Source organism: Equus przewalskii, chromosome 6 (assembly GCF_037783145.1).
Source record: "Equus przewalskii isolate Varuska chromosome 6, EquPr2, whole genome shotgun sequence".
In the NCBI taxonomy this organism is placed as follows: Eukaryota; Metazoa; Chordata; class Mammalia; order Perissodactyla; family Equidae; genus Equus; species Equus przewalskii.
In genome coordinates this window covers 2,879,300-2,902,831 of record NC_091836.1, presented here as the reverse complement: position 1 = coordinate 2,902,831, position 23,532 = coordinate 2,879,300, and the positions used below count along the sequence as shown (strand labels likewise).

Genomic DNA, 23,532 nt, shown 5'->3' with positions numbered 1-23,532 from the left:
ACAGAGTTGCGCAACCACCACTGCTATGTAATTCCAGAACATTCCATCACTCCCCAAAATGAAACCTCATCCCCATCAGCATCCCCCCCACCCCCTCCCCAGCCCCTGGCCCCCACGAGCCCGCTCTCTGTCTGTGCATCGGCCTGTTCTGGACGTTTCCTGTCCATGGGTTCACACGCCGTGTGTCCTTCTATGTCTGCTTCTCTCCCTGAGCGTCGCGTGTGCAGGTCCGTCCACGTGCGGCTGTGTCAGGGCCTCGCTCCTTTTCACAGCAGCGTAATATTCCAGCATGTGGATGGACCCGTGTGCACGTCCATCACCTGTTGACAGGCATGTGGGTTCTTCCCCCTTTTTGGGGTTTGTGAATGATGCTGCCGTGTTTCCATTTCTCCCGCGCTGACACCTCGGGGCGGAGCTGCGGGTCGCACGGGAATTCTGTGTTTCATCTTTTGAGAAACTGCCAGGCTGTTCTCCACGGGGGCCGCACCGTTTCTGTCCGCACCAGCCGCGCCAGAGGCCCCACGGTGTCCCCCTCTGCTCCAACTCCTTCTTGTCTGTCTTCTGGCCTCCAGCCATCCCAGCAGAGGTGAAGTGGCATGTCGCCGTGGTTTTGATTTGCATTTCCCTGATGACTAATGACGTTAGGCAACTTTTCTCGAGCTTTATGGCCCATGGTATATTTCTTTCGGAGCAACGTCTGTTCAACTCCTTTGCTCGTGAAAAAAAAGTTGGTCATTTGTGTTTTTATTGCTGAGTTTTAAGATTTCTTTCTGTCTTCTGGGTAACCCTTATCAGATCTATGATTTGCAAATATTTTCTCCCATTCTGTGGGTTTTTCTTTCACTTTCTTGCTGGTGTCCTTTGGGGCACAAACGTTGAGGAAAGTTACTTTTGAAATATTTTTTTATTTTATTATAAGTATGTATAAGCACCAGACAAGATTCAAAAGATCAAAGCGTAGATTGAAGTGAAGATTTGTCACCTTGCTCCCCATTGCCCCTATTTCCCCTCCCCCAAAGCAGACCCCATTTACGGTGACACAAATTATCTGCTTAAAATATTATTACTTTGCAGCCTAGCCAACACCACTCGAATTCAACTCCCCTCCCTCACTTGCTGTGTGTTTTTGGCGAGTCACTCACCCTCTCTGGGCCTCTGTGTCTTCATCGTGTACATGGGGGATGATAACCCCCACTACGCATGTGGACTCAACACACAAAGGTGGAACTCAGAAAGGAGACTTGGTGTTACCACTCGCCCCGCAACAAATCTGTTTTGGGACAAGTGTCCAGTATTTATCAATTTTTATATTGTGTTATGGCTGAGATGGAGTTAGTCCTGGTACACGCCAAGACCCCCTTTGCCAAGCGTCCTATGGGGCTCTGCCGGCGAGGTCAGAAAAGCCTCGAGTGTGTGCGAAGTTCTCACGTTTGGACATGTGGGTTTCATCTCAGCCCAAATAATAATAACAACATAATGACATCTGTGGTGACTTGGGGACTTCCCTCATGCAGGCCGTTTAAGTATGTTACATGTACGGTCTTGTTTCAAATTGGTCACCACCCTGGGAAATCTGTACCAATATTCTCTCCAAAGGACTCTCAGGATCAGAGACGTCAAGTAATCTGCCCAAGGTTGCACAGTAACTCAATCGTCTATACTTTATTAGGTTTTAAAACAGTATCTACTTTATTAGATTTTAAGATAATATTGACTCGGGTATCTTTTGTGGGAGAGACACTGAGGAGGGGGGCTCCGCACAAATCTTTGCTTCCCTCCCTCATTCTGTCTTCACTGCAGGGGCAGGAGCGGGCAGAGGGTAGGGGCACGGCAGCCTGGCATTTCCTGCAGGACCCACCCGCAGCCCCTCGGGTAGGATCCAGAGCCGGGGGAAGGCTGGATTCGACATCCTCGCTCGTTGTCCTCTCTGGGCCTCAGTTTCCTCAAATGTCAGGCAGCAATCACGTCAGGCGCGTTGAGGATGGGGCTCAAGGCCGATGTCACGCAGGAGTTCCCTGCGCCCTCTGAGTCAGGTGACCAACTGTGGAGAAACCCAGGCAGGATATCCGAGGCTGGGCGGTACAAGCGGGGAAACTGAGTCACCCCTGCTCTGGCGGAATGAGCGGCCCTTGGGGCGGAGGGAGGAAGATGCTTTGGGAGGGAGGCCTGAGCTCCAGTCGTCTGCAGGAGGCCGCGCAGATCCTGGGACCCGCGACCGCCCGGTGGCTCTGGTCGGCCCTGGGGTGGCGCAGCGATGGCAGGGTGGTTGAAGGAAGGAAGCCGCCTGATATCCCAGGCGGGGTGGTTAGAACAAAGTCCCCGGGTTCCACCCTCGGCCTGGACCCACTGGCCCCTCCCCCCGTCCCTTCCCACCTCCCCGGGGCTGGTTTCGGGCTGCAAGTCCTGGGACTGCCACTTCCCCTCTGGGGGCCTCCCGGGGTTCCCCTTGGAGCCAAATTATGATCAGCAAAGTCAATGCCACCGTTTGGGAGGTGAAAGGCGCTCTCAACGTGCTGTGCGAAGGGGCCATAAAGGGCAGGGGGTGGGGGCCGGGAGACCTTGGAAGTCAGAGGAGGACAGACTGGGTCCATGTGGCCCCTTGCAGTGGCAGTTTCCCGCCTGTCAGGGGATGGTGGCAACAACGACAAGCGCAGTAAATAATAATAATGACAAGGCGAGGAGCTCGTTCGGATGGAGTAAACAGGACCCCGGACAGAGCCAGCCACTCCAGAGGCGCTCCGGGAAGCGCTGCGCGAAAGCAGGTGCCGGCCCTCCCCGGCCAAGGCAATGAGAAAGGGGAAACTGAGGCCCGGAGCCCCCATCGCCACCCCCCAGGCGGCCGATCGCGCCAGCCAGCCCCCCACCGCCCCCCCCAACTCCGGGCGCCTACTGTGTGCAGCGCGTGGCCGGCCCGGCCGGGTCAGGCTGTGCTCCCAGCCCCGTCCCCTCCTCCCCCGCCCCCGTCCCCCGCCGGCCCTCTCCCACGACCGGGGAGGAAGTGGGAGAAATGGACAGGGCACAAAAAAGTGGGGCTGAGCCACCGCGCCCCCCGTCCCCAGCTCCGGGCCTCTCCGGAGCCACGCGGACCCTCGCGGGAGCGGCCCGCAGGACCCAGGCGTCCGGGCCCGGGTCCCCGTCCCGCCCAGCGGCCCGCGGTTGGGTGGGGGAACTTGGAGAGCCAGGAAAACAACCGCCCGGCCCGCCCCTCGCCAACCCCTTCCCTCGCGACGCCCCTGGCGCGGCGGGCGGAGGCGACACCTTTATATAATCGCGGGCGAGCAGGTTGGCTGTTTCATTTAGGGACCCGGAGCCCAGCGCGCCCAGCCGGCGTCCCAAAGCCCGCCCCCCAGGGCCCCAGCGCGCCTGGGGCCCACTGAGGCCCGGGGAGGCCCGGCGCTCGGCCCGGGGTCCCCACCCGCCGGCCGCCCCCCCGCACCCCCTGCCCATCGCCGGCAGCCGCGACCCACGCCCGCGTCGGTCCCCGCGGTGCGCACAGCCCTCCCCGCCCCCGCTGCCATCCTGCCACGCCCCGGGCGTCGGGGGCACAGCCCGCGCCCCTCCCGCGCCCGCCCCTGCGCAGAGGCTGGGGGCCTGTTTATCTGGAGGCCCCCACCCCCCCTCCGCCCCGGGGGGCCCTCTCCCCCCGCGCCCCGGGGAGCTCTGGGGCCCGATAAGCTGGCAAGCTGGCACCGCGCCGCGCGGCGGGGCGGAGAGGTCAGAGCAGGGGGGGCGCGCCGGGGGCGGGCTGGACCCCCCCCCCAACTTGACAAAACCTAATAACAGCCCGGTCTCCCCGGCGCAGCGGGCGAAGCCCCACGGGAGGGCAGGGACGTGGCAAGAGGGGACCTGCCGGGCCTGTTCTGGCCTCGGAGGCCGGGGTGGGGGGGCGGGCCGGGCGTGGGGGGGGCCGGCGGCTGCGGCACCTTTAAGACAAGGGAGGACCCCTCTTGCCCTCGGAGAAACCAGGAAGGGAGTCGCGAGCATCATACGGGGCTTTGGCTGTACTGTACAGTTACTGTAGGGGCAGTGACGCCGCCGCCGCGGAGCGAGGGAGCGACGAGGGGAGCGCCAGCGAGGGGGAGAGCGAGCCGCGGACCCCGGAGGCGAGCGGCCGAGGAGCCCAGTTCCAACTCCGGGCCCCGGCCCCGCGCGCCCCGGCCCGGCCCGGCCCCGGCCCGGCCCCGCGAGGTAAGTCAGCGCCCGGCGCGGCCCCCGGCACGGGGTGCAGGGCGGGGACGGGCCGGGGGCGCTGCGTCCACCCCTGCCCTCCCGGGAAGGGGCGATCTGGGGACGTTCCGCAAGTTTCCGAGGAGGGGGCGGTTGGCAGCTGCCCGGAGGCTGGAGGCGCCCTGGATCCCGAGCGCGGGGAGGGGGCGCCGCCCGGGAGGGGGATCGGGGGCGAAGTGCATGGGCTTGTGCGCCAGCCCCCCCCACCCGGTGCATGGCTTTTCGGGGCTCCCGGGCGCGCGGGCAGCGGGGGAGGGGCAGCGGGGCTGCATTGAGGTGGGGGGAGCTGGCGTGGGGAGATAGGGGGGCGCGTCGCGTGCTAAGTTTGCAGCTGGGTACGGGGGGCGCTCTCGCCCCCCGGGGGCCTATTCGGTGCTGCGTGCATACGTTGGAGTTGGCCAGGATTGCGCTCCATGGGGGATGGGGGGGAGGGGGCTGAAAAAACAGGGAGGGGGGCTTTGCAAAGGAGGGGGAAGGGGTGGGGTGTCCGGGTGGGCGGGCGCGGCCGCGGGGGCCTCTGGGCGTCGTAGTCCCTCCGCCGCTCGCGGCTGGCAGGTGGCGGGAGGCTCGGACCACAAGTCCCAGGGTGCCCCGCGCCGGCGGCCCGCCGCGGCCCGCGGGTAGGGGCGGTGCGGAGGAGGGGCGGTGAGCGGCGGGCCGGCGAGCCAATGGGCGCGGGCCGATCGCGCGGCGCGGCGCGGGGGCGGGCCCAGCCGGCCCGGGGGCGGGGCCTGGAGCCGGGCTCCCCTCGCCGGGGGCCGGTGGCGGTCCCCGGCTTCCGGCTGCGCGGCCCGCGGGCCGGCCCCCTCCCCGCCCCGGGGCCCCTCCCCGCCTGGTTGTGTAACCGTCCCCAGCCCCCCTCCCCTCGGCCCCCCGCCCCGGGCGGGGGGGGTCCCCCACCCGGCGCTCCCCGGGGAGGGCGGCGGCCGGGGCGGCCGCGCGGCGCAGGCGAGCCCGGGGATGCGCGGCCTAGCGCAGGCCGGGCCCGGGCGTGGGGGAGGCGGGCGGGCGGACCCAGATCCGGGGTAATTTGCATCGCCCTCCCCCCAGCCCGGGTGGGGATTGGCCGCCGGCGGCGGGGGGTGGCGCGGGGCCAGGCTCACTGCCGCCTCCCGGCCCCTCGGAGGGAGCCAGCCCAGCCGCAGCCGCCGCCACCGCCGCCGCCGGGGCCGGGCCCCCTCGCCGCTGCCCCGGGAAGGAGGTAGGAGCCCCCGCGCGGCCGGCGCGGCGGGGCCCGCGGGCCGGGGGGGGCGCGCGCTGCGGCCGGGGCGGGGGAGGGGGCCGCTTCCTGCCCCCGCCCGGGCCTGACTCAGCCCGGGGCGGGGGGGACCGGCCTGGCCCCTCGCCCTGCGCGCGCGGCCGCCCGGCCCCGGGGAGGGGGCGCAGAGCAGCCCTCGCCGCCGCCCGCGCCCCCGGAGCGCGTGACCCCGTCTTCTCTGGCCCGGACCCCCTCCTTCCCTTGACGCCACCACCACGTGCGATCGCGGAGCCCGGGCAGGGGAGGGGGTGCGCTGGGGATCCGTGCCCCTCCCGCGCGCGCCCGCCCTCCCCGGCCTGGCACCGGCCCCCTCCCCCAGCCCCGGGCCTGGGCGCCAGGCGGGGGCCGGCCCGCCGCCGGGGCCGTGCACCCCCGGGCCCAGGCCTCTGCGGGCTCCGGAGGCGCTGGCCGGCGGGCCTGGGGGGGGAGTGCGGTGGCCGGCAGCAGGGACTGCTGTCCAGCCAGGGCCGGGCACCCACTGAATGTTTGGGGACTGCAGCCAGCAGTTGGCGGAGTGGCCGGGGGAGGCGGGCACCTCCTCTCCCCCCAGGCAGCCGGCGGAAGTGAGAGAGGTGCCCGGTGCCCCTTCCCCGGGCGTGCCCACCTGGCTCACCCAAGGGTGGCGGGCTTGGTTGGCACCCGCCGCCCCTGCCAGCTGCCTGGGGGAGCGGGGCCGGCGGACAGGGTGTCCGGGATTCCATGTCAGCCCCCCCCAGCGGGGCCAGGGCGTCACCCTGGTGGCCGCTCCCACCCTGGGGGGCCCTCCCCAGGACTAGCACTTCCTATTGGCAGGGCTGGGCTGGGGAGAGGTCGGGGCGCAGGGCTGGGCCTGCTGCTGGTCCCCGGCGCAGGGCGCCAGGCCGGGGGCACGCTCCCCGGGGGCCAGCCCCGGTGGGGCCCCTGGAGCTCGCCGGGCCTGCACTCCTCGGCCGGGCTCGGGGCTCTGTTTACCGCCAGCCATCGCTGTGGAGACGGGAGCCTGGGGGAGAAGGGGGGGCGGGAGCCGCGGCTGGAGGCGCGAGCGAGGCCCTGGGATCCGTCTGTCTGATGAAGGAAAGAGGAGCCAACGGGGACACTGAAATTTTAATTCGTGGGTCACTTTGGGGGGGTATTTATTATCCGGTCCTGATTGGCTGCGTGGCGGCCAGTCAGCACCCTGGGCCCAGCCGGGAGCCACGCACCTCCCAGCAGAGGCCCCGAGGAGCGGTGGCTCGGGTGGCGGTGGGGAGCCCGTGCGCCCTCTGCTCCGTGTGGCACACTGAGGCCCACGGAGCTCGGCCCTCGCCGGGTGGGGAAGGTCCCCCGGCAGGAGCAAGGCCTTGTGTTCACTTGTGTCCTTCTTTTCTCTTCCTTGGGGCCCTGTGACCCACAGCTGGGTCAGGCTGGTGGCCGTCCCCACTGCCACATGAGGAAACAGAGGCCGGGAGGGGAGGCCCAAGGCAGTGTGGGAACTCGGGGGCTCAGAGGAAGCCTGGGAGTGGATGTCGGGCTGGGCAGGGGACACCGAGGCCCAGGGGGAAGCGGAGAGCAGCCCAAGGTCACCCGGCCGGAGCTGAGTCTGACCCTCGTGGTCCCTGCCTGCGCGCTCAGGCCTCGTTCAAAGTCCTCCGTGTGTCACAGCCGAGGGGCGCCTGCCCACCTGCCTTCAGAAGGCCCAGAGGTTGACAGCAGGACCTGTCGGCCAAACGCAGCCTCCCCGGGACCGAGGAAACGCTTGGCTCAAAGAGGACAGCGAGGCTCAGAGAGGGCCAGCAAGGTGCCCAAGGTCACACAGCACGAGCCCCAGTCCTCCTGCCTCCCAGCATTCCGTGGCAGGCGCTTTTATAGCGTGCAAGGCCCTTTCCCGCCCCCCTCGGAGCCACGGTTGCGCACCTTGGCATCTTGGCCCCTGTTGATGGGCTGGGCCCTGGGTTTTATGACCCACTATACCCGGGGAGGCCCGGGTCACCTCTGGAGAGCCGAGACTCAGGGCCGGCCCGAGGAGGGCGTCCCCTGGGGTTGGGAATGCCCGCCCAGCTCCGTGGCCTTGGACAAGCCCCTTGGCCTCTGGGAGTTGAGCGTCCCCCTCTGTAGCTGGGGTGCTGTGGGGTCCCCCCGGGCGCTGCCTGCAGGCCTCCCTGTGTCCTGTGTGCTTCCCTCCCGCCTGCTGTTCTCGGGGCACAGCAGAGGTCCCACGGCCTGAGCCACTCTGCCCCCCCACCTGTCACCTTGCGCTCCAGGCCCTGGAGGGACCATAAACCGCCCCGCCACAGCCCTGGGCAGCGGGGACCAGAGGAACAGGCTTGGGTGGGGGCCGGTGTGGCCCCATCCCAGCCCAGCCCTCCCCTCCACCTGAGGTGCGCCCGGGGAGGTCACGTCCCCGCTGCCCGCCTCGCCTTGGCCCTCGGTGCCACGGGGAGGTCGCCTTCAGCCAGAAGCGTCACCCAAGGATTTGCTCAGGTTCCCCAGGAATGTTTGTTGAGTGACTGCTGTGCTGTGTTGAGGCTTGGGGGAGGCCCCTCCTGCATTTCTGTCCTGATGACCGAGGGATCGGACCCTGCCATGGGTTCCCTGTGTGACCTCAGGCCAACTTCCTCCTAAGGGGGCTCTGTGGGGGCTGGAGGTTCAGCTTGTCCCCAGCCCCCAAGGCCCCTGGGGTGGGGGACGTGGTCCCTGCTGGGCCTGGGGCCGTGCGCGGTGGTGGGAGGAGGGAACCCTGGCAGAACAGAGCCAGATGGCCTGTGTTCACATGTACCTCTGCTGTGTGACCCAGGGCAAGTCGCTTCTCCTCTCTGAGCCTCGGTGTCCTGTCTGCGAAGTGGGGCATTGGTCACAGAGCTGCCTCTCAGAGCTGGGGGGATGGATGTTGAGATGACGGGGACCAGGTCCCCCGCGCCCTGTGGAGAGGCAGCCCTTGCCTGGCCGCGGGGCCCCGAGTCCCGAATCTGGCACGCCAGAGCGCAGAAGGTGCCCCGCGGAGAACCTGGCGCTCGGGAGGAGTGTGGCCAGGTGACCGGGCCCTCCATCTGTTCCCCCCCAGCAGGCCGTGGACGGCCACTCGGTGGAGGCGTCCCCACCCACGCCTTTCTGGTCTGACTGGAAAACAAGGCCGGGTCCCACGTCCTCTCAGGATGTGTGCGATGGGAGGGGACTGGCTGGGTTCGTGAGCCCGGGACACGGGCCCCAGGAGGCTGAGCCCTCTGCCTGCTCGGCCGGGAGTGTGAGTGGCATAGGAGGCTCCAGGTGACGAGCAGCCTCGTGGAGGTCACCAGGGCCTCCCCGGGGCATCTCGGAGCAGCAGGTGCTGCCGCAGCCAGGGCGGGAGCACGGGGATGGGATTCTGCGAAGCCTGGCTTTGCTTACCCCCGGCGACGGGCAGCTCATTCCTCCCACGTCGCCGGGAATGGCTGTGTCTTCCCGGAGCTTCCGCTTGGAACCCGCCAGTGGTGTCGGGGCTGGACTTCCTGGCCCCTGACAGCACTCAGGGCGTGGGAACAGGGTGGGCCTCGGCCCCACCCGTGAGCTGGGGGTCAGATGGGATCCCCATGACCTTCTCATCCCCCCCCACCCGCACACGCACACTTCCCACCGAGCCTGCGGCCTTCCTGCCTCTGGCCCTTTAAGGCCCGGGCAGGAAGCCCCTCCCCATTTAGGGCAATAAATGGACACAGAAAATGGCCGAGGGCCTGTGTGCTGGTGTCTGGCCCGGAGGAGGCCTGTGGGGACAGGCGGGCAGGGGCCGGGCCGGCAGCTGGCGGCCGGCAGCCACCCTGGGCCCTCGGTGCCCCCCGCACCCCGATCGGGACGCTGCATTCCTGTCCCATTAAACCCCGGGCCGGGGACCGGGCCAGGCAGGGATTGGCACCAGGTCAGGGCGGGGTAACCAGGCAGGACCAACCTTGCGACACAGGCCGCCAGGCTGGGAGGGGGCAGGGGCAGCTGGGCGAGGGCCTGGCAGCTGCACCTGGGCGCTAGACTTGCTGTGTGACCTTGGGCCAGCCGCCCACCCTCTCTGGGCCTGGTTTTCCCCTGCAGACAGTGGCTGCGCTCCCCCGGCTGTCCCCTGGGGCCCCACCGCCTGCTTCCTTGGCACATAGTAGGTGGGGAGGGGGCTGGATTCCTGGAGACGGCCTTCAGAGGTCAAGTTCAATGGCCGCCATTCACAAGGGGGGTGGTGACCAGCCTTGTCGGGCCTTTGGGCACAGGCGCTGGCACACAGTAGGTCCTCAGGCTAAGTTTGCTCAAGGGACGAGAGTGAGACCATGGCCTAGAGCAGCCCCAGCTGCCACCCTTGCCACCCTCACGACTCCCGAGGAAACTGAGGCACAGAGAGGTGCTGCACCTTGCCCAAGGTCACACAGCTTGGAGGCGGAGGGGCCAGGACCGGGACCCGGGCTGCTGTGCATGGCGCTCAGTAGGGGTTAGAGCCCCTTCTCTGGTTTCCTGTCGTTGCTCTGTGGGTGAGGGCGGAGGAGCCTGAACCCCTCACTGAGCTGCCAGTGGACCCCAGACACTCCTCCAGGAAGGCGGGGTGGCAGCGACTGCCCAGCCCCCTCTCCTTCCTGAAGCCTGTGGGTGGGACGAGGGGGCCGGCCCCAGCCCCCACCTCGCCCCTGATCTTGGGGAGCCTCCTGGTACAGTGGCCTTCTCCTTCCCTGGGCCCCTCTCCCGCGTGCCCACCACCAGGCCTTCGCCTCGGCTGTTCCCCAGGCCGGGGACATCCTTCCCACAATCCTGAGGCCTTCCTGGGAACCACCAGCTGTGCCCAGGGCGAGGCCGGGGTGCTCCTGACCTCCCCTCAGGGCCCCAGCAGGTGAGTGGCGGCAGTTCAGGCCAGCTCAGGTCAGAGAGTCCGAGTCCTGACCTGGCCGCTGGTCTGCTGTGTGACCTTGCCCACATCTCATGCCCTCTCTGAGCCTCTACCCAGCTGTCGAGCCCAGGCCTTTACAGTGGGGAAGATGGAAAATAAAGCTGCCCAGTTAGTTCCTGAAAGTTCCGGGGCACAGAGGAGGCTGTTGGGGGGGCGCCGAAAGCAGGCGTGGGCCCGGCTGCCTTGGAAAGGACCAGCCATAAGTGACCCGAGGTTAGATCGGAGGTGGGACCGGGTGTGCCGCCAGCCGGGTGGGCAGGGCCGGGCGTGGGCTCTCCCAGTTCGGAGCCCTCTGGTCTTTGGTTCATCCGGGGGGCCCTGCGTCCCTACTGTGCGCTGCCGGGGGCAGGCCGGGCGCCCCCCTTCAGCCCTGGAGGCGCCTGCCGGGGCCTGTCCCCACCGGCTGCCGAGTCAGCACCGCCGGGCGCCCCGGAAATCCCACGGGGTGAGCGCGGGGGCGGAGCTGTGATGAAAGACGCCGGTGGGTGTGGGCCTGCGCCCGGGGACCCTGGCCGTTGAGGGTGGGGACCCGGCGGCGCGGGGGCGGGGCTTCCTGGAGGAGCGCGGCCTTGTTGGGTCCTCGCTGCCAGTGAGCCGCCACGTGCCGGGCACCGACTGGGCGCCCGGGGCCGCCGGGGCTCCGATGGAGGGGGCCCCCGGCTCCTCTGGGGGAAGCTGCCGCGGCGCACAGTGGGGCTGCAGCGAGCCGGGCCCCCGACCCGCAGAGGGAGAGGCCTGGGGGAGGGGTGGCCGTGGCCCGGGGCGTGGCGGGCAGGTGGCATGTGTTCCTGGAGAGAGGGTGTGGGTCAGGTGGCTGCAGAGCCAGTCTGGGTGGCAGGGCGAGGGCAGAGGCGACGGCTTGCCAGGCGGTGGGGGGAGGTGGGGAGCCGGGGGCCAGCCTCCGGCCTCCATCAGCCCCTGGACCCCAGGCCTGTGGACCGGCCGTGCTGGGTGCCCTCGGCGAGGATGCTAGCCGTCTCTGGGCCTCAGTTTTCTTATCTGTGAAATGTGGGGTTATGCCACTCTCGCGGGGACTTCCTCGGCCGGCACCTCCCAGGCCCGGCCCTTTTGGGGGTAGAGTCTCCGATGATTATCTGGGGAAATACAGGCCCCAGCTGGGGAGGACAGGGACATGGATCCCGGACTCCTGAGCTGCCTCAGACCCAGGGCTTGGTCGGGTGCCCTGGGCCAGGCTCAAGGCCCGGGCTTGCTCCTTGCCAGCCTGGTGGCTCCCGGCTAGTAGGGCTGTGCCAGTCCCCAGGCCCAGCGGGAAGAGGAGCGGCGTGGCCACGGGGAGGGGGCCACCTGGGACCACTGTCCCCCCGTGGAGCCCCTGGGGGCTCAGCAGCAAGCAGGCCCGGGGGCCATCTTGAGGCCTCGGTGGCCCGGATCCGAGGGGGCGCGAGGAGGGGCCGAGGCTGGTCTGATCCGGAGCCCATCTGCCCACTCGCTCCCCGGGGCCCGGGCCAGACGGCAGATGGTGCCAGGGGGTGGGAGCCGCCGGGGCCGGGCCAGTGGGGTCGCGCCCCCACCCTCTGCTCCCGGCAGCCCCATCGGAGCGGGGAGGCGGCAGCTGGTGCGGCCGCGGGCAGGGGGGCGGGCGCAGCGGTGTCCTGGGAACTGTAGTCCCGTGGGCGGGGCGCAGAGTCAGCCCCGCGGCCTGGACCCCGCGCCGGGGTGGGGATAGTCCTGCCCTGGCCCCGCGTCCCGCTGGCCCAGGGAGCGATCCGGGGTAGAGCCGGGCCAACCGCTCCGCTGGGGGCTGGGGGTCCCGGGGGCCTTTGGGCGCCTGTCCCTGGGGATGTCCAGATGCCCTGGCCCGAGAGCTGGCCGACTGACCGGGCCTGGAGGACGGAGGGCTGCGTTGGGCGGCTGGGGGCAGCCGGGGGCTCCCTGGGGAGGGTGGAGGGGCGGGACAGAGTCAGAGGGTTGCACAAGCCGGAGTGGGTGGATGAGTCACGGCCCGGGGCAGGCGGAAAAAGGGAGGGGGGAGAGGGGCGGGACAGACAGACAGACAGCCAGCGTCCCCCACCGCCTGGCTCTTCCAAAGGCCTCTGCCCATTTGACAGATGGGGAGACTGAGGCCCAGAGAGTGGCAGGGCCTCGTCCCTGGCTGCACAGCACAGAGGGTGGCCAAGAGTTGGGGGCGCTGGGCAGGCAGGAGATGGGCAGAGGCCCCCGGCCGCCTGGCTCCTGCTTGGGGGCTTGGCCCAGGCGCTGGCCCAGTTTCCCCGTTACTCGTGTCACGGCCGAGCCACATCCTGGGGGCTCCGCGGGGCAGGAAGGGGTTTATCCTGCAGTGTCATCACCTCCCCCAACCCCCAGGGCACGCCCACAGTCCGATGCCCCCGGCCCGGCCCAGCCTCGCCCCTTCCTGCTGACTCAGAGTCCCCGCGGAGGCCGGGCGTCCCTGGGAGGCAGGAGTAAGGGTCGCGAGGCCGAGGGGCTGGATGACCAGGCGGGGACGTTGGCTCTGCGGGACCCGCCGCCCCAGGTTTGAGTCTGGGCGCCGTGGGGCCTCAGCACGTGGCCTCCCCGCCAACCCTGCGTCCTGCCTGCTGGCTCTGCGGTGGGACTGCGGGCGCTCCAGCGTGATGGCGCATAGTGGGTGCCTCGAGAGGGCCACCGCATGGGTGCAGCACCTACTGTGCGCTCCCCGGGGCTCTTGGAGGGAGGGGGCCCGACTTCAGCTCCCGAGCGCCCAGTGTGGGTCTTGCGGCATCCTCTTGTGTCCATCATGCAGAACGGGCCCTCCCCCACCCCGCAGCTCAGCTGGGGAAACTGAGGCCGGCGGCGGATGGCCGGGGTGGGGGGGGGGGTGGAGGGCAGGCTGGGGCTCCGCTCTCCAGCCTCCCGCCGCTCACCGCCGCCCGTCCCTCCCCGGCGCTGCAGGTCTCGGCGCGGAAGATGGCCGGCGGCGTGGACGGCCCCATCGGGATCCCGTTCCCCGACCACAGCAGCGACATCCTGAGCGGGCTGAACGAGCAGCGGACGCAGGGCCTGCTGTGCGACGTGGTGATCCTGGTGGAGGGCCGCGAGTTCCCGACGCACCGCTCGGTGCTGGCCGCCTGCAGCCAGTACTTCAAGAAGCTGTTCACGTCGGGGGCGGTGGTGGACCAGCAGAACGTGTACGAGATCGACTTCGTGAGCGCCGAGGCCCTCACGGCGCTCATGGACTTCGCCTACACGGCCACGCTCACGGTCAGCACGGCCAACGTGGGCGACATCCTGAGCGCCGCGCGGCTGCTGGAGATCCCGGCCGTGAGCCACGTGTGCGCCGACCTGCTGGACCGGCAGATCCTGGCGGCCGACGCGGGCGCCGACGCCGGGCAGCTGGACCTGGTGGAGGAGATCGACCAGCGCAACCTGCTGCGCGCCAAGGAGTACCTCGAGTTCTTCCAGAGCAACCCCATGAACAGCCTGCCCCCCGCCGCCGCCGCCGCCGCCGCCACCTTCCCCTGGTCCGCCTTCGGCGCGGCCGACGACGACCTGGAGGCCACCAAGGAGGCGGTGGCGGCCGCCGTGGCCGCCGTGGCCGCTGGCGACTGCAACGGCTTGGACTTCTACGGGCCGGGCCCCCCCGCCGACCGGCCCTCGGCCGGGGACGGGGACGAGGCCGACAGCAACCCGGGGCTGTGGCCCGAGCGGGACGAGGATGCTCCCGCGGGGGGCCTCTTCCCGCCGCCCGCGGCCCCGCCGGCCGCCGCCACGCAGAACGGCCACTACGGGCGCGGCGCGGAGGAGGAGGCGGCGTCGCTGTCCGAGGCGGCCCCCGAGCCCGGCGACTCCCCGGGCTTCCTGTCGGGCGCGGCCGAGGGCGAGGACGGCGACGGGGCGGACGCGGACGGGCTGGCGGCCAGCACGCTCCTGCAGCAGATGATGTCGTCGGTGGGCCGGGCGGGGGCGGCGGCGGCGGCGGGCGACAGCGACGACGAGTCGCGGGCGGACGACAAGGGGGTGGTGGACTACTACCTGAAGTACTTCAGCGGCGCGCACGACGGCGACGTCTACCCGGCCTGGTCGCAGAAGGTGGAGAAGAAGATCCGGGCCAAGGCCTTCCAGAAGTGCCCCATCTGCGAGAAGGTGATCCAGGGCGCGGGCAAGCTGCCGCGGCACATCCGCACGCACACGGGCGAGAAGCCGTACGAGTGCAACATCTGCAAGGTCCGCTTCACCAGGTGAGGCCGGGGCGCGCGCGCGGGGGGTGCAGGGGGCGCGCGGGGATGCGGGGGCGCCGGGGATGCAGGGGCCGGGGAGGCGGGGATGCAGGAGACGCGGGGGGCGGGGCCACAGAGGATGCAGGAGAACCGAGCGGATGCAGGGGGCGTCAGGGATGCAGGGGGCGCTGGGGATGCGGGGGCCCGCACGCGGGGTCGGGGCCACAGAGGATGCAGGGGGTGCAGGAGATGCAGGGGGCGCCGGGGATGCAGGGGGTGCAGGGCATGGGGACGCGGGGGCTGCAGGGGGCCCACACGCGGGGGGCGGGGCCATAGAGGATACAGGGGGAGCCGGAGATGCGGGACACGCAGGGGATGCGAGGGGCGGGCACGCAGGGGACGCAGGGGATGGGAGGGACGCAGGGGGGGAGCCTGCGGCGGATACTGGGGGGCGGGGATGCAGAAGGGTCCAGGGGATGCAGGGGGCGGGGCCACGGGGGATACGGGGGTGGGGCTGTAGGAGCAGGGCCACGGGGGTCGGCCTTGTGCATCCCAGCTACACGCGGACCGTGTCCCCTCCACGCACACACGCACACACGCACGCACACCGCCGCCACGTGCAGAAGCAGCGCAGCCCTGCTCTGCAGTGGCGCTTTCTCCATTTGGGGTACCCCCACCCCGCGCGCCCCTCGGGAGCAGGCTGCGGGTAGGGGCGCAGGCGCTGACCGCGATGACCCCCAGAATACGGGCCGCGGGAGGCGGGAAGGAGGGCGCAGGAGTCGCTCTTCTGCTCCGGGAAGTGGTTCTTCCCGTTGGGATCCGAGGGGTTTTGCTCTGGGAGCGGGTGACAGCCCCGCAAGGCGCCGGGAGCCCCCGCAGCCGGGTCCCTCGAAGTCCCCCGTGAGCCTGGGCAGCTTGATTTATTCGCCCGACATGGATGGAGCGCCTGTTGGGTGCCAGGCCCCGTTCTAGGTGCCAGGGATGCAGAAGTGGAGCCGGGCCCAAATCCCCGTGGGGGCGACCGAGCATGTGCGAGGGAAAACCTCAGGACTGATAACAGTCGTTGGTGGAAAGTGCTAGAGAGAGAGCGAGAGCAGAGAAGGAGGGTTGGGGAGCGGCCGAGGCTGCTGCGTTAGACACCGCGAGACCTGAAGGAGATGAGGGAGGAAGGCGCGGGCAAGGGCAGAGGGCAGGGCTGTGCAAAGGCCCTGAGGCCAGTTCAGCCTGGGGGATGGCGCGGCCGGTGGAGGAAAAACACCAAGTCGCAGGGCTTGGTCCCTGGACAGGAAGAGTTGGAGGCCAGGCTGGGGGGAATCTGGGATTCCATCTTAGGAGTCCAGAGGTGGCTGGCGGGGCCTTGTGGGCCAGCCTGGTTGGGGGCGGGGGGCTGGCGTGCAGGGGCCCGGCCAAGCCGGGTGACTCAGCATCACCCCGTACCCCCGCCTGCCCTGGGGTTCCCCAGCCACGCCCACCCAGGCTGAAGAAAGAGGCCATTGTCCCAGTTTCCCGGCCCCGCCCCACGGGGACAGGATCTGGGGGCTGACCCCCGGCCCCTTCCCCAGCGGGCCAGGAGAGGAGGGTGTGGCCCCAGCTACCCGGGCCAGGCGGGGGCAAAGGGCACTGGCTGGAGGCGGGCGGGCTAGCTGGCAGCCTGCCCCCCACTTCGGGGGCACTGGGAGTCTTGGGGGACCCCCTTCCTCCAGACTGGGGTCCCCAGATGGCTGGGGTCTCTGGGCCCCGGGGGGACCAGCTTGGTGGCGGCCCAGCGAGCCAGGCTCTGGAGAGGTGACCCGGCCGGACAGAGGCCTGGGGCCTCCCACCCCTGATGGTGGCCTGGAGCCCCGTTTCACTCTGACCTTAGTTCTCTCGGTCACCCCACTCTCGACCTGGGGCCGATCCCGTTGGCCAGGCGGGGAAACTGAGGCATAGAAAGCGGCCCTGGGCCAGGCCTCTTCCCCCTGCGGGCCCCCCACCCCGCCCTCCCAGCCGGGGAGCCAGGGGCCCCTCTGAGTCACACTAGAGAGTTGAGTAAGCCGGGCCTGTGGTGGCCCGGGCTATAATTACCCCGGACGGGGCTCGGGGTGACGAAACTGGGGCCGCCTCCACCCCCACCCCACCTGGGCGCAGCCCCTGACCCGCTGTGCCGCTCAGGGCAAGTCACTTCCCCTCTCTGAGCCTCCGAACCTCAGCTGGGGGGATCTCTGCACAGCGCTGAAACCATCGGAGGCCCTGCTGTCCCCACCGTGACCCGGCCCCAGGCCAGCCTCTGGGCAGGGCCCTGGGAGGCAGCTCCTAGCAGTGTTGTCGCCTCCCTGGTGACAGACCCGGTTGGTTCAGGGAGCAGCAAGCCCACTGTGGCCCGAGCTCTTTTGGTTCAGGGAGGGGTAACAAGGCCAGAGTGTAGGGAGGGGTCTGGTTGCACAGGGCCAAGCTTTGGCCCTCAGGGCAATAGGGAGCCACAGAAGGTTCCAGCAAGTAGGAACCCTAGCTCTGTGGGAGGTGCCAGAGGGAGGGACCCAGAGCCTGGGGAGAGCCCAGTCTTTGGCAGTTGGGAAAGGCAGGGCAATCAAGGTGGGGCTCTGAAGGATGAATAGGAGTTTGTCACTCCTTACCTTGAAGAAGCTCTCCTTCCGGTGGGTGTGAGAAGGAAGAGACCTAGTGGCTCAGACGTGGGGCCCAGGTGGCTGCAGCAAGGAGCAGGGCAGACGCCAGGAGACCCAGGTCCCCGCCCCGGCCCTGTGGATTCCAAGCAGGAATCTGCTCCCACGAGTATGGACCAGCACAGCCGTAGAAATATCACGTGACCAAGTTCCGTGTCGCATGTTTTCTGGCCGCTGCTTGTTAAAGACGTAAAAGGATCAGGGGAGAGTAACTTCCAGCGCATTTTCCTCGACCCCGTAGCCACATGTCGCCCCGCAAGCCGTGTGCATGGTTACAAATGAGCTGTTTCACGTCCTGTCAAGCACACGCATCTTCAGAATCCGGGCGCCTTTTGCTCTTCCAGCCACATTTCGAGGCTCAGGAGCCACATGTGGGGGTGGCTGCCGCGTGGGACAGAGCAGTCGCCCTGTGGCTGATGCGGTGACCAGCTCTGTGGGCCGACGGCCCCAGGCTGCGCTGAGTCCACTCTGCTTCCTGTGGGGCAAGATGGCCGGCGGGGCCCTGGCATCGCTCCGGTCCCTCCTGCCTCGGGACTCACAGCCCGGTCGGGGAGACAGACGAGAAAGAAGGAAGCTGGGACACAGAGGAGAGAGTCCGATGGTGGTGGCGTGGGAGTGCGTGGAAGGGCCGGAGTGGAATTGTGAAGATGTGGGAGCAAAAATGGGCTCCAGGCAGCAGAGCAGCACGTGCAAAGGCCCTGAGGTGGGCTCGCGGTTAGCACGTTGGGGTGACAGCCAGGGCCTAGCCTGGGTGCAGAGCAGAGAGAGGCAGAGGTTCGGGCGCGTTTGGCTCCTGGCGAGTGGTTATGATCATGGCCAACTGCGGGGACCCCACTCTCCCTCCAGGGCTTTCCCGGGACGCAGGACCTTGTGTGCTCAAAGCAGGGCGGCTGGTCGCATAGTTCCCAAGCCCCTGGCGTCCTCCCTTGTCCCCTGGAATATTTTCAGCACCTGCAACGGGGTCTGGTACTCAGCAGGGGCTCCTGAATGAACGCTCCTGCCACTTGGCGGGACCCCAGGCGGGGCAGCCTGTCCTCCACTTACGGCTGAGGAAAAGGGCTCAGAGAGGTTGTGCCATTCGCCGGAGGCCGCACAGCACGCGGGGCTCCAAAGCCGTCGCCGGGTGCCTGGGGGCGCCAGGCCGGGGTGGGGGGCCGGTGGGGGGCGTCCCCGGGCGCGCGCTGACCCCGCCCCGTCCGCAGGCAGGACAAGCTGAAGGTGCACATGCGGAAGCACACGGGCGAGAAGCCGTACCTGTGCCAGCAATGCGGGGCGGCCTTCGCGCACAACTACGACCTGAAGAACCACATGCGCGTGCACACGGGCCTGCGGCCCTACCAGTGCGACAGCTGCTGCAAGACGTTCGTGCGCTCCGACCACCTGCACAGACACCTCAAGAAGGACGGCTGCAACGGGGTGCCCTCGCGCCGCGGCCGCAAGCCCCGCGCGCGCCCCGGGGGCCCCGACGCACCCACGGGCGCCCCCGCGCCCCCCGGCGCCCCCGCCGCGCCCGGCTCCCCCGACGGCCGGCGCAACGGGCAGGAGAAGCACTTTAAGGACGAGGACGAGGACGAGGACGCGGCCAGCCCCGAGGGCCCGGGCGGCCTGAATGTAGCGGGCGCGGGCGGCGGGGGCGCAGACAGGGCCCCCGGGGCGCCCGCCGACGGGGGCTTCGCGGCCGGACTCGCCTGAAACCAAAAAAGCGCAGGCGGGAGGGAGAGAGCGGGCCCCCCGCGCCCCCCAGATCTATCTATACCCAGATCCTATATCTCGAGATATATATATATGCAGATATATATATATGCCGCCGCACCGACTCTAGGTAGCGCTTTCCTCCGTTTCCCCTCCACCGTGTCTGCCCTCCACCGGGACCCCCAGCCCCGGCTCCCCTCCCCCCCACCCCGCCATGGGTTTCGGGGTCGCTGGGGGGGTCTGGAGGGACACGAGGGTTCGGGGCTGGGGGCCCCTCCGAGGCCCCACCCCCCCGCGCGCCCCAGGCCCCGTCGGGGCGCAGGGGGCCGGGCACTGGGGGGCTGCCCCGCGCCCCCTCGCTGGGCTCTCCGAGTCTTTGGGACAAGACCTTAAACGATGGTTGTCTGCTGTGAGCGGACGTTAAAACGCACCCCGCCCCGCGCCCACCCTCCTTCCTCAGGGCACTTACTAAGTGGGGGGCTCCCCACGGCCCCCCGCCTCCCCCCCATCCCCCCGCCTGTGGCCCCCGATCTCCCGGCCGCTGGGACACGGATCTATTTATTGCCAGGCGCAGAGAAGAAGGGGACGAGCCCAGGGGGGAGTGGGGGCGCCCCCTTCATGGCACTTACACCCCCGCGGGACCCCCTGGGGCCCGCGCGGGGCGCCCCCGCCACCCCCGGCTGCGCCCCGGCCCCAGGCCGCCCAGAACCCCCCCAAAACGTTTGGAGATTCAAAACTTTCGGTCTTCCCCCTCCCCAGCCCCGAGCCCCCGCCCAATTTTTAAAGCACTTTTTAGATTTTTTTTTTCCTCCTTAAAAACAAAATTTATATATAGATATATATATATATATAAAATATACTTTTCTTCAGAGGAGCAGGCGAGGGTGTGGGGTGAACTAGCCGACCGCAGAGGGAACCCAGGGTCTCCGGGTGGCAGGGGTGAGGGGAGAGGGTCCACCAGTTCCAGTGTCACAAAAGCAATAAAACCCAGATTTTACAAAACGAAAGGAAAAACGAAAACACACACAAAAAAGAAAAAGGAAAAAAAAAAAAAAAGACCACCGACCACCAATAGAAGTCTCGGCACTTTGAAAACAGAACGGGTACTACACTTTCTCTTAAATCTTAATTTAAAAACGTGTTTACAAATCGCAAGCAACTTCTATGAAAAAGTCGAAAAGACAAAAAAAAATAAAAATAAAAAGAGCGAGCGAGCGAGCGAGAGAGAGAGCGAGAGAGAGAGCAAAGAGAAATTCCTGAAAGCTGATTTATTTTTGTACAAAATAATAAAAAAGCAAACCCACCACAGACGGAGCATCCGCTTCTGTTCCCCGAGGCGAGGCAGGCGGGCAGGGCGCGCGAGGCGGGGGCCTCCCGGGGACGCCGCCTCCAGGCAGGACTCCGGGCTTTTGTGTTTCTGCCGTGACCCCCTCCCCTCCCTTCCCTCCCATCCTGTCCCTTTTTTGGTTCCGATTTGAGATGTCTTGTCACCCACTAGCCATACCACGGCCACCCGTGTCCGTGGGGACCCTCCTTACTGACTCCCCAGCTCAGGGATGGGCCCGAGAGAGGGCTGGCCTTCCAACCAGCCGGAGCACCCCGTCCCCCGCCGGTCCCCCACCCTCGCTGTCCCCTCGCCCACCTCCGGGCTTCCCGCCCTCCAACATGGTCGCCCTTCCTTGTGGCCACCACGGAGCTGCCGTCTTGGATATGCCATGCCCGTTGAGGTGGGTGACAGGGGGCGCCACCTCCAGGGCCTTACACCCCCCCCAGGTACCCCTCTTTTTACTCAAAGGCACTGACTGTAATCTGGGGGCCGGCACCTGCCTCCCCCCAGCCACTGGCTCCCCAAAGGCCCGGCGTTGGCCGAGCCACAGGCCACGGACAGGGGCCAGGGCTGGGGGGACCACGATGCCAGAGGCCAGGGCACCCTCTCCCCGACCCCTCTCGCATATGCAACGCCTAGCGTGGGACCCTGTAAATAGACGCTCCGCTGAGCTGAGACCCTTCCTCGTCAGAGCCCGAGGTGGGGGCGCCCCTGTCCCCCGCTCCAGCCCGTCCCCCCGGGACCCCTTTGCTCTGTGACAAACCCCATCTTCTCGTCTTTTCTTTTTCTTTTTTTTTTTTTAAAGGGAAAGCTTTGTAAGCAGGCAACTTTCATCATTGTTTCTACAGGATAGTTTTGTTTTCCTTCCCACCCCCCCCCCGAGCCCGTCAGCCCCCCAATGTCTCAGGACCCCCCCTCCTGAGGGGGTGGCAGGGGAGCCCAGGGCCGGGTGGCCTCGTCACACCCCAGCACCACGGGGCGAGCTCTTTCGGACAACCATCTGGAAACCGAGCAGAGAGCTTCAGCGCCCAGGCCAGGGACCCCCCCCCCCGCCCCACCCCGGCTCCCAGACAGGTTTCCTGAGGGACGGCCCTCTCCCCCTGCCCCACACACCCCCTCGCAATAAAACCAACTGAAAAATCACAGCTGTCGTCCTGGCCGGTGGGGGCGACCGGACTTGGGGGATCGAGGACTATGGCGGGGGCAAGGGCTCAACCCCGCCGAGCACACTTTAACACGAACCTCCTCGGGAATTGCACTAAACCCCTGCGCCTAGCTCTGCGCTCAGCTTCCGCCAGCCCCACCCTCCTTCTCCGCCTTAACCCTCCTCCGCTGCCCGCCAGCCTGTCCCGGGGGCCGCAGCGTCTGCATGGGCCCAGCGCCGGGACGCCCACCCACCCCCCCAGCCCCCCCAGCTCCCCGCAATCACATACTGTATATAGACGTGGATCGATTTTATTTTTATTCTTTAAATTAAGGTTGTGATCACGTGTTGCCAAAGATACTGCTGAATTCTCGCGTTTCAGGAAACAAACAAACAAAAAAATCTTTGAGGGGGAACGTGCTGACCTGTCAGAAAGGACACAGGAAAACGTTTTTTTGTTTGGTTGTTTGGGGTTTTTTTTTTGTGTTTTCTTTTTTTGGGGTGTTTTTTTTTTTTTAACTGCCTGGTACAAAAAAAAAAAAAGAAAAAAGAAAAACAAAGCGGAATTGTGATTTCCATCATCTTGGTAAAGCTGCGTGGATGCGTGTGTGCGCGCGTGTGCACGAGTGAGGTCCAGGCCGGGGTCTCCGGGCGGGGGCTCCGGGGGCCCCGGCAGGATGTGGAGGCCGGAGCCCTCGCCTGGAATGGGTGCCAGCCTGCAGGACCCGGGACAGAGATGAACACCCTCGCTGCTGCTCCCTGCCTAGCCCCCCCGCCCCATCCCTGCCTTTTGAGATTAAGAGAAAAAAAAAAAAGGCAAAAAAAAATAAAAAAATAATAAAAAAAAAAATTTTCAAAACCAGTGAATGTAAAGAGCCGGCCCAGCCTGGCACGGTTGTGGGCCTGCGCCCAGCCGGGCTCCCGCGGGCCATACCAAAGTCTGCCCCCCTCGGGCGGCTCGCCCAGGAGACCCCCTGTGGCCATTGTCTTGTCACCGTGTTTGTACATGGCTGTCCCTTCGCTTCCCTCCGAGGGGTCTCGGGGGCGGGGAGGGTCCCCCAGCCCCTTCCAGGGTCTTCTGGGGGTCTTTGCACTACTGAGACCCATCGGCCGTGGCGGGAGTGGCTGCGTGGCACATGGGGGGGGTGGCCGAGGCAGGGGCCGGGGGACCCCCAGGACCAAGGCCACCCGGGCAGCCGGGATTGTAGGAGGCGAGACAGAGAGAGGGAGAGGAAAAGCAGGAAAAGAAAAAAATGTAAAAACCAACAAAAAAAAGCAAAAATCCTATTTTTTGAGAAAGAAAGATATTTATATTTGCAGTTTTATTTTAAAAAGTTATTTAAGCTGAGGAAGCAGCCTTCCGGAGGAGGGGCTGGCTGGCACAGGACGGGTCAGGGGCCTGGGGCTCGGGCACCCCGGGAGCCATAACCTCAGAGTTCAGACTAGCTCGCACTAAATACATAGATTTACAGGGGGGCGGGGGGCAGGGCCAGGAGGTGGAGGGGGCTGGGGAGCCCCCCATCCCGTGGCCGGGGCTGCCTGGAGGCTGCGACTGGGGGTCTCGAGGCCCAGCCTGCCCCTGCCCGGCCCAGACACGAGGTGCCTTGGACTTTGGGGGGCCAGGCCTGGCGAGCGGGGGTGGGGGCGGCGCCCGCGGGGGGCACAGAGCACAGAGCAGACATTCCATAGACTGTATCTGAGAGTCTTTATAAACGTGTGGGAGATTAAAAAAAAATGGATAAAAATGCACTTTTTGGGGGTGGGGGGGAGAAGCTTTAAAAGTAATAAAAAAAAAAAACAAAAAGACAAAACATGATGAAAAAACAGACAAAAAAAATGACTTTTCTTGTACATAAGCCACTAAACACAGCCTGTTAGGACCGCTGCTGCCTCACTTGCCTGATTTCGACGTTCTTTGTGTTTTGTTTGGGGGGGTGCGCTGGGGAGCGGGGAGGGTGGGTTTGGGGGGCCCCTCGTCCACACGGCTCGCGACCCCCTGCTTGGGTTCTGGGGAGAGGTCCCGAAGCTCAGCCTGACCCTTCCGCCAGGCCTGGGGCAGGGGGTGGACGCGCTGACTCGGCGGCAGGTCGCCCACGGAGGAGGTGGCCCACGGCCCCGAGCGCCAGCAGGGGCCCCAGGGACGGACGGCGCAGGTGGGGGCAGGGGTGCAGGTGGGCTCCTCGGTCACCAGCTCCAGGGTTTTTAGGGGCCCTGGGCA

The 23,532-nt window shown here is 67.2% G+C and overlaps 1 protein-coding gene and 1 long non-coding RNA gene across 4 annotated transcripts; one reads left to right on the top strand and one right to left on the bottom strand.

Moving 5' to 3' along the window:
• Positions 1-1,661: 1,661 nt before the first annotated feature.
• Positions 1,662-3,433, bottom strand: LOC103543291 (uncharacterized). Its single transcript, XR_011541336.1, has 2 exons — positions 3,259-3,433; positions 1,662-2,041 (listed from the first exon to the last, which is right to left on the bottom strand). It is a non-coding gene; the product is annotated as an uncharacterized lncRNA (long non-coding RNA).
• A 184-nt stretch (positions 3,434-3,617) lies between these two features.
• ZBTB7A (zinc finger and BTB domain containing 7A) lies at positions 3,618-23,196 on the top strand. 3 transcript variants are annotated; one of them, XM_070624717.1, is made up of 3 exons: positions 3,618-4,188; positions 13,227-14,512; positions 18,354-23,196. In XM_070624717.1, exons 2-3 carry the CDS (start codon positions 13,242-13,244, stop codon positions 18,841-18,843), a joined length of 1,761 nt encoding a protein of 586 aa, XP_070480818.1. In that variant the 5' UTR covers positions 3,618-4,188; positions 13,227-13,241; the 3' UTR covers positions 18,844-23,196. The 3 variants fall into 3 exon arrangements, with proteins under 3 accessions (XP_070480818.1, XP_070480819.1, XP_070480817.1); XM_070624718.1 differs by lacking the exon at positions 3,618-4,188 and adding an exon at positions 4,973-5,428; XM_070624716.1 differs by lacking the exon at positions 3,618-4,188 and adding an exon at positions 12,320-12,828.
• The last annotated feature ends 336 nt before the right edge of the window (positions 23,197-23,532 follow it).